Source organism: Protobothrops mucrosquamatus, unplaced genomic scaffold (assembly GCF_001527695.2).
Source record: "Protobothrops mucrosquamatus isolate PMUCROS unplaced genomic scaffold, P.Mucros_1.0 scaffold9401, whole genome shotgun sequence".
NCBI classification, from domain to species: Eukaryota; Metazoa; Chordata; class Lepidosauria; order Squamata; family Viperidae; genus Protobothrops; species Protobothrops mucrosquamatus.
The window spans coordinates 1-10,373 of NW_015395192.1; the positions used below are offsets into that span (position 1 = coordinate 1).

The 10,373-nt window shown below is 39.8% G+C and overlaps 1 protein-coding gene across 1 annotated transcript; it reads right to left on the minus strand.

The window, feature by feature from the left end:
* Positions 1 to 54: 54 nt before the first annotated feature.
* On the minus strand, positions 55 to 10,096 carry LOC107300975 (mitogen-activated protein kinase 11; the record flags this gene model as incomplete). The annotated part of the gene is made up of 6 exons (XM_015830253.1): positions 10,044 to 10,096; positions 7,512 to 7,623; positions 4,208 to 4,237; positions 4,057 to 4,104; positions 229 to 343; positions 55 to 126 (listed from the first exon to the last, which is right to left on the minus strand). Coding segments are annotated over exons 2-6 (358 nt in total), but the record flags the coding sequence as incomplete, so codon positions are not given.
* Between the last annotated feature and the right edge of the window lie 277 nt (positions 10,097 to 10,373).

Sequence of the window (10,373 nt, forward strand, 5' to 3'; positions counted from 1 at the left end):
TGTATCTGTGGGTTGGGGTGGGGAGTGGGTTGGGTGGGGTTGTAGGAAGGATACAGTCATTTCCTGGAAAAAGAGCCTTCCCCTTCAGTAGCTCTGCCATGATGCATCCAACTGACCAAATATCAACTGCCAAGACATAAATACACAAGTCAAGAGACTCTGTACAATCCAAGAGCTTACTATACATATATCATAGTACGAATCGATAAGAAAGAATATTTAATTTACCTGTCTGATTATAATGCATCCAGTTTAACATGATTTCTGGGGCTCTGTACCATCGGGTTGCTACATAGCCTGTCATTTCATCGTCAGTTTGCCGGGCTAAGCCAAAGTCTAAAATCTACAGAATAATGAATAAAGTTTCCTGTTATTTTAGTTATATTAAATTTCCCACCACTCTTTATTCTGATTATCATAACTCGTGAAAAACTACATTGGCAAGTGAACTAAGCTAGAAGGCCAGTGTAGTACAGTGGTTAGGTACTGGATTAGAAACCAGGAGACTGTGAGTTCCAGTCCTCCCTTAGGTATGAAGGCCAGTTGGGTGACTCTTGTCCAGTCACTCTTCCTCAGCCCAACCCACAAATTTGTTGTTGTTGGGGAAACTGGTACCCGCTTTTGTACACTCCTTGAATTGTACAAAAAGAGGATATAATTATAATCATCATCATTTGGTGATTCAAATCCAGGCAAATTAAAAAACAAAAAAAACAAACATTAGCTGTCCAACTAGTTAACAAAGCCCTTCTGCCTTTAAATTACATGACAGTTATACTGCAATCTCCTGGTCTGCACAGTGCTTTGAGATAGAGCACAACAAACTGAGCGGTGGTTTGAAGAAAAATAACATGTAATTCTGTTGAACCATAATGCAATGGGTTAGTTCAGCTAATTATGATTATTTCCTCACTACCTTTTCTTGAAGCCAGCACAGACCCAAATATAAAGTTGGTAGAAAAACTGAATTTTGATAGAGGCTCGTGGTAAAGGGCATAAAGTGGAGGACAATATTTTTGAGATTGTTTTCAGTGGAATGGTACTATTATCTTAAATATCGGCCAAAACACCAGTATATTCACTGTACACTTAAAATCATAGAGAGGTTGGATTTTTAAGATGGTACCTTGATGCTAAAATCTAAATACTTGGCTGATTTATATCCCTGAAAAAAAAAACCTTGATGTCCACCACCGCCAGACTGCATGGCTTAGCAATGGAGGACCTGTGGCTCTTTAATATTGTTAAACTCATGTAGGTTTAGTTCAGCATTCCAACGGGTAGGGATGCTAGGCGTGACAGTCCATCCACATGAAGACCCCAACATAATTGTTTATAAGTCAACTGAATGGATCTGATGTCAGGTTGTTATACGGGATTGAGGCACTGTTGACACACTGCCCATTAATCACATAGATGAACTTAAACATACAAAAGTGGATGAATTTCTAGGGATAGGAAAGTAACATATATAGGGTATCAAGTCATGGGATGGGAGGGTTATGTTCTACCACAAAAGAACATGTTGGGTGGAAGGGATAACTGCAATATAAAGATATATGGACTTTTTATATATTTGGCTTTTTATATATTCTCCTTCACTTAATTATCAGGATCGTTTTCTACTAAATTATCAGATCAGGACAGGGAATTTTTTATTTTGATAAGCGCTACTAAGTAGGAGGAGGGTTAATTTATTGTAACATTTTCTGGAATAGAGATTCCATTCTGGATCAAATGTAAATGGCAACGACTGATGACCTTCTTTTACCGGTCCACTATAGAAAGCGTCCCCTCACATTGCATTATGGTGTGGTATGCTGGCTTGACAGCTGCGGATAGAAAGACATTACAGAAGGTGATGAGCACAGCACAAAACATTGTGGGCTGTCCCCTGACACCACTAGACAACATCGCTAGGGCCTTAGAAGAGTGAGGAAAATCCTCAGGGACAACTCACACCCTGGTCAGCACTTCTTTACTCTCCTACCATCGGGCAGGAGATATAGAAACATAGCCAGCCACATCAATAGGCTGAAGAACAGTTTCTACCCACGGGCTGCCAGACTCCTGAATGGTAAATAACCCCATGTATGATAGACTTGCGGGGTCGGTGCGTTGTGCAATAAATTCACGTGGTGTAATAAGATTGTGTGTTTGTTGTGTCGGGGGGGTGCATGAAGGGAGGCTTAGCCAATCTCATTGTACACATGTTGTACTTTGACAATAAAGGTTGATTTGATTTGTTGTTCAGATTGTTGTCTTTTGCCAAGTTTTCACATTCCATGAAACAGTATGCAAGTGATGAAAATTTTTAAACTGACTCTATTTAATTATATAATTACTTATATTCTTATCAATGCCCATATTTATCTTTGGAGAAAACATTATTGTGCATTACTACCTAAATTGGGGTACAAACATTATTAAGTGACATGTCCTAAAACAGAATTTCAATTCTTGGTATAAAAATTCAGAAAAAAAATCAGTAGTAATTTTGTCATCTGTTCAGGAGATTCCTATTTGTTGCTAATATATATAGCAGTTTAATCTTCCTTTTCAAAGGTTAGGCTTTAATTCAAGCAATGTAGATACTGTATGTATCAATTCTTTCATTTATACCTGCAAGGCCTGATGTGCAGCTATGCGCAATTACTTTAGATGCAATTACTGTTATGAATGAAGAACCAAAACTTCCAGAGCAGCCTATTTAATAATCAAGATGCTTCCTAGCACTTTAAAATTAGATAATTCTATGAATATCACGCTTTCTGTAAATCTTATTTAGCTTAGGGAATAATAGATAATGAATTGGAAGACACTTTATTTTTCCTTTTCCAACATCAGGATGAAGCAGGGGGGAAAATAGCAACACTATACTCTGTGTGTGTGTGAATATATATATATATAGTTTCCTACTATATATATATTTATATATATATATTTGTTTTCGTAGATTTTCACGGGTACAGGTATGCAGGTCTTGCCGTATTCGGGTCTTTTCCCGTGTAAGTATGCTACATCACAGCCTTCTGCTCTGGACATCACATCACAGAACTCAGGAGATTACAACGATAAAGCTCAGGATGTTACAACACAGCCAACCACCCAGGATGTTGCAACACAAAACTCAGGATATCACTACACTAGATCTCAGGATGTAATCACACAACCCATTACCCAGGTCGTTATAACACAAAAGATTAATGGTCACACAGCCAGCACCTCAACTACTCAGGATGTTATGAAACAGCCAACCAATCCACAAACAATGGCTCCCACACAGCCAACCAATCCACCTACAGCAACTAAGCCAGCACTCCACCCACCTCCACCAGTATTTATAGAGAGACAGCAGCTCCGATCACACTTTGCTCGCACAGGCACGAAGCCGAAGACCCCAGCCTGAAGATGATGAGTGGGACCTCGTCGAAACGTCGCCAAGATACTCTCAATCTTACACGGGAAAAGACCCGAATACGCCAAGACCTACACACACACACACACACTCGATATACATAGATATGTAGATAGATGGATGGATGGATGGATGGATGGATGGATGGATGGATGGATGGATGGATAGATAGATAGACAGACAGACAGACAGACAGACAGACATAGACATACAGTCTAAACCAGTGGTTCTCAACCTTTTTAATGCCGCGACCCCAACCGGTCGTAAGTCGAGGACTAAACCGGTCTTAAGTCGAGGACTAAACCGGTCGTAAGTCGAGGGCTACCCAACCGGTCGTAAGTCGAGGACTTTCCCTGCCCGGGAGCGCCGCGCATGCGTGGTTCCGCCCCCTGCGCCAGCCGAGGCGTAGCTGGCAAGCGGCAGAGACGGAGCAGGCTGACCACCAGCTGGCCCAGCCCAAGGGAGGTAAGGCACCCACTGGAAAAGGGGGAAAAAATGGGGGACGAAAAAAATGGGGGACAGCCTTGCTTGGTGACCCCCGTGAAATGGTTGATCGACCCCAAATGGGGTCCCGACCCACAGGTTGAGAACCACTGGTCTAAACAGTACTGCAATAATCAAAATAGCATGAATCCTACCCTTAATTCACAGTCTTCATTTACAGCTAAGTTACTGGGTTTCAGGTCCTGAATCAGAATGAGAAGACTATTAAAACAGTGCTAAATTTAAAATGATGAAACTAGTCAGTGGAGATGTACACAAAGCATCTTATCAGTGATTGAAACTTACCCGGTGAATGATTCCAGCAGAATGAATATACTGCAACATGAACAGAAAACAGGTAAGGTCAAAATCAGAAATCAGATAGAATTGAATGAACATGATTATCAGAAACCATTTGCTTTGACTCGTACTTTTCTACAAAGTAAAGATTTAGTTAGGCTACATTTATTTCCTTTCTACAAACTCATAGTCAGGGCTTTTTTTCTCATAGAACGCCCAGAACAGAGTTCCGGCACCTTTTTTGATGGAACCTTGTAGGGTAGGCAAGGCGGATTGTATAACGTGTGTGAGTTCCGGCACCTTTTTATTTATTTTTTTTTTTTAGAAAAAAAGCACTGCTCATAGTAACGAATCAAATAAGGACTTGGGTTACATTTTAAATGGTGTTTTAAAGTGCAAATTCCGTCACTCTTTGCAATCCAATCTAGGGGCCTTGAGAATAAAGATTGCCAGTTAGAAAACTATCTCTTCTTGGAAATCAGAGAAAGAAAAAGAGAGTAAAGTTTTCCACAACAGATCTTCATTTCATGGCTGATAGGCTTATTTTAATTCCTATTCCAAAATGCATGGAACTTCAAAGCCACAAAAACTCTTCTCTATAAAGCTGCATATTCTGTGTCTTGTAAAAAAAATACTCATCAGCAAGAATACCATAGCATCACCATGGGAATGGATGTTGCTTATGTAGGTATTTGTGGGCATAAATATAGAGGATATATATGGATTTTGCAGTCATTTCAGAACAGCAAAAGCATATTTGGTTCTCAGTTTGTTGGGGTCCTGCAGAAGCACAAATATCTTTGTTCAGATATTAGAAATTGGTCTTCCTGCTTACTGCAGAGGACTGCATTAGATTATACTTTGGGTTCTTTTCAAATACTCAGTTCTATGATTTTTAGTTCTACTGGATAGCCATAGCTAACCTCCAAGTATCAGATTCAAAAAGATTTGATGTCTAAATTGTCTAAACATCAGAGTATTAATAATCTTTAGTCAATACTGTGCAACATAAATGCCATTCTACCAAAATAATATAATGAGATATGTTTTACAACAATATAATAAAGGGAAAAATCAATTGATTTCCAAGTCAAAATATGACTCAATACATAATAGTATGTTCTGCATCATACTGCCTGCCTTATGAAACAACTTTCCATGATTCAAAATACAGAATTGTAATGATTGTTAAGAACATAGGGAAATCTCAATCTCTTTCTCCATCATCTCTCTCTCTCTCCCTCCCTCCCTCCCATCTATATCTCATTTAGAAACTGAACAGAGTTGCTATATGAGACAGAAAGTATGAATGGTCCTGATCCTGTGGGCTTCCAGGAATGCAATGAAGACTTTGGCTTTTCCCAAGGCACTGGGGCCAGGATGTTGATGGAGCTGGCATAGTGGTTGATAGATGAATGTGAGTTTTCTTGGGACAACAACTGTATTGTTTATACCATTAAATAGTCTTTTTATTTTTAGAGTATTGTATTTTTAACCTGTTTGCTCCCCGGAATTCCTTCTGGTAGATGCACAGTTATGCAAGTTTATTTAATTAATTAATTGATAAAGTAATGTTGAAATGGCAGGCTTTGCATTCCATATCTTTCTAAATTAGATCATTAATCCTCAAGTTTGTAAGGAGAAGCACTGTAGTGTAATTAATTTCATTTTGTAATTAATAGATGAATAAAGGATAAAATAAAAAGATAAATAAACAGCACCCCTTGATATAAAAAGCATTAAATATTTGATTCAACAGTTTTTGCTAGGAGGGTCTCAAGTAAGTAAATGTGACTATTAATTCATTGGGTGTCAGTTTACACAGTGGAGTTAAAATTTAGCAACTGAAAGATGTATTTCCAATTCCTTTCAAAAAAATTTTTTTTTTAAAAAATACCCTATACAGGTAATCTTCGATTTATGACCCCAATTGAGCCCCAAATTTCTCATGCTAAGCAATAAAATTGTTAAGTGAGTTTTGCCCCATTTTACAACCTTTCTCGCCACAGTTGTTATCATTGAAGTTGTTAAGTTAGTAACATGGTTGTTAAGTAAATCTGGCTTCCCCATTGACTTTGTCAGAAAGTCACAAAAGGTGATCACATAACCCTGGGATACTGCAACCATCATAAATACATGCCAGTTGCCAAGTGCAGAAATTTTGTTCATATGATTATGGGGATGCTGCAATGGTCATAACTGTGAAAACCAGTGATAAGTCAGTTTTTTTCATTGCCGTTATAACTCCGAAAAAGTCTAAGGCTACTTGTAGCTGTAAACAATAAGGACAGCACAAAGAAAAAGAAAAAAAGTTCCAGTTTTATTGGAATTTCGGTTTTATGAAACATTCTCCCACTGGAGGTGCAGATGACTCTTACTCCAGGGGTGTCAAATTCAATTTCATTGAGGGCCGCATCAGCATTGTGGTTGCCCTCGGGGGGCCGGGTGGGTGTGGCCAGGGTGAGTGCGGCCTACTGGGTGGGCATGGAGTGGGTGTGGCTCTACATCGTTCGCATCAAGGGTGCCTGGGCAGGAGTGGGACAGATCTGAGGGTCTCTGGCAGAAGGGGGTGAGACCAGGGCAAGTGCCAAGGCATGGTCCACTGGAGGAGCCTCACTGTTCCTCTCAGGCCATGCGGGGGGGGGGGGGGCTGGATGGTGGCACGGGCTGACCAGAGCCCTGGGCAGCAGAGGTCAAATGCCCAGCCTGGCCCTTGAGCCTTGTGGAGCTAAGACTGAATACGTTTCAGCAAAGATGGCCACCACAAAATTGTACATTGGCTCCTGGCTGGCCAGGACCAGGGCCAAGGCAGCGCGGGCCGTTCCCTCACTGTTTCCAGGATGGCTTCGCAGGCCACATGAAACTACTTCGCGGGCTGCATCTGGCCCCCGGGCCTTGTGTTTGACATGTCTGTCCTACTCTATAGGCATCTTCAAAAATTAGACTGGATCCTACCGCACTATCCTGGGACATGTATACAGCCACCCTAAACTGAAGACCAAATACATGCTGGTACCAGAGGTTTTGTCTTCTGAGCTTTCAACTCATGCTGGAATCCATCTTCAAGGAACTTCTCTCCAGTGGTCCCGGTGACCGACCCAGGTTGGATCCTGCAGCATAATCCTGGGGCATGCATATTTGCCTTCATTCATAAGATTTCGAATGATGATTGTTACTATTTGTATATGAACTTTGTCTTCCTTTTGCTTTGAATGTATGGTGTGGTGGACTGCCCAAAGTCCTACTGGATTGCGGTGGACTACAAATACTGTTAAATAAATAATTAAATGAAATGTCCCGGTAGCTTTACCTTTAGTCCTCGAAGTAACTGATATATAAGAAACTGTATATGGTCATCTGTCAATTTTTGACATTTCACTATATTATTCAAGTCAGCACCCATTAAATTGGTGACAAGATACCTGCAAATCAAAACCAAGATTATGAACACATTTATGGTACAATTTCTTGTTAACTGCAAAGTAATCCTCAGTGAGTTAACAGTCTTAATAGGTTTTCTTTTTAATTACAGCTCTAATGGTTTTATAGATTCAATCATTTTTCAACCATAATTGCTTTTAGAGTTGCTTTGAAAACTTTATTATAACTGTATATATTCCACTAGTACAATTTAAATTTCCAGGCTATGGATCTTACAAGCATTTGATACAACTAGGCCTGATTAATGGCCAAATCTGAAATCTTAATTGATAGAGGGAAATTAGAGGTAATTAAACACAACTGTGAAATCAGATTCAATGGTTCACTTCTGATGTAAAGAAGATTTTCTCCTGTTAGAAGGAAATTTTTGGCTCTGGTACACAGATTTTGGTGGAGGTTTAAGCCAATAGTATACAAGAGAAGGACAAAGGCAAGGGATAGTGTAACCTCCCTCACCCTCTAAAAAACTGCTTCAGAGAGGAAAGGTTATCTCAAAGCAAAGGTTATCTAGGACTCCAATTCCTCTCTAACCTAGTATTTAAAATAGTCATCAGATATGATGGAAATTAGATTCCAGAAATACGTATCTGGATAGCCATAAATTTCTCACTGCTCATACAGGGTAATATTGAAAAATAAATGTTAGGTCATCTAAGACAGGGGTCCCCAACACCCAGACCACAGACCAGTACTGATCCGTGGCCTGTTAGAAACTGGACCGCACAGCTGGAGATGAGCAGCAGTCAAGGGAGCAGAACCAAATACCTCCCCCCCCCCCGCATCTGTGGAAAAATTGTCCTCCATGAAACAGGTCCCTGGTGCCAAAAAGTTTGTGGACTGCTGATCTAGGAGAATAAAATGTCAAGATATTATTTATTTATTAACCCAGGTAAGGGACCACTAATCAATACTCTGGCTATATAAATTACCAGGCAATGGATTCCCAATTACTCTTTCAAGACACATCCCACCTTGGCTCAGAAAAGAAAACCATTATAATATATACTACTGGAAGTAATTTACTGCTTGTGTTAAGTATGTCCCATCAATGGAGGATTCAGCTCTAGACTCAATTGAATAAGATGATTGATATTTCCATGGAATGTCTCAATTTATACCTAAGGGTCTTCCACAAATGGCAACTGCATGGATCCAACTTCCTCATCACACAAGTGAGTTAGGACAAATTCTCCTCAAGCTGCCAACTGTATGTTCTACCAGCTCAGCTACAGCACCACTTAAACTATACAATTTACACTTTGCAGTTTGTACTGCTGTAAGTCTACACGTTTAGGATATAAATATTTTCTCATTCATAGGAATTCTTGCCTTCCCTTATTCAACATTGAAGCTTACTAGTAGAGTTCAACAAGGCACTCTTATAGGCAAGCCCCACCTTCTAGTCAATTTCACAATTCCTGTACTGTGAAATAAATAAATAAATAAGCAAGTAAATAAATAAATAAATAAATAAAGCTGCCTTTTGCAATTGACTGATGGTGAATTTGTCAATGCCAATGGTGTTCAAAGTCAATTTGTCAATGCCAATGGTGTTCAAGTGGTGCTCCAGTTGTTTTGGGATTACATCTAAGGCACCTATTACTATTGCTACTACTTGCTTGCTTTTGTCAGAGAGAGAGAGAGAGAGAGAGAGAGAGAGAGAGAGAGAGAGAGAGAGAGAGAAAGTGAGGAAGAAGAGGAGGAAGAGGAGGAAGAGGAGGAGGCAGCAGGAGGAAGAGGGAGCAGGACCAGGAAGAGGAGGCAGAAGAAGAGATGGCAGAAGCAGCAGGAGGGAGAGGAGGAAAGATGCGGAGCTTAGATGTTGCAAACCAGTTGCAAGCACAGCCATTGGAGGACCTTGCACTGAGCAAGACAGCTTCTGCCCTGCCACCCTCCCGCCCTGCCCAGATCTCTGCAGACTTGCCGCATTCCTGGAGGTGGAAGACGCACTTTCAGCACACCTCCAGCTGCGTGGCTCAGTTCCTACGTGCCTGTGGCCCAGTACGGTCAGCAAATGGGGGTTGGGGACACCTGCTCTAAGTGAGTTGTTTTATTAAGCATCTTAATCCATTTAACATTTCTTTAAAAACATTTAAAATTACTGCCTTTACAAAAGAAGATTAAACAAAAAGATGATTCATCTTATAACATCCTACTTCCAGTAGCAAGCCAAAATCCCTTTTAAGGTTCTTCATATCCAAAAACTGTATTCCGATAGGTGTACTTCATCACAATTAAATATTATGAGATTTGATGGATGCAATAGAAAAAGTTAACCACATACTTCATTATATCACTGAAATTAATTCTACTTATAAACATTTGATTTTGGCTATCTAATGCCAATGCTACATGTCCCAGTAACTTGCCAATTATCAATTTTATTTCAAACTTTACTTACACTTCGTTAAAATTTTCTATTGATGCTGCAGGTGTAAAAACATCTAGTAATCCTATAACCTGAAACAAAAAAAAAAGAATGTTTATTTTACCTAATGAAATGCATAGGGTACTACAGGATTTTACACTTTGCATTTGAAGATTTCTAGACAAAGACAACTGAGACTAGAAACAGAGGTTTGGCATACTTTAGTCAACAATATCGGTGGTATATAACTGCTGAATTCTAATTGCTAAGAGTGCAATTGTACTTGCAGGTTAATTAGGACTGATTTTTTTTTCTTGCATAGCTCAGATTTAGATTGTTCCCAACTCAGGAACAGGTTTTTAA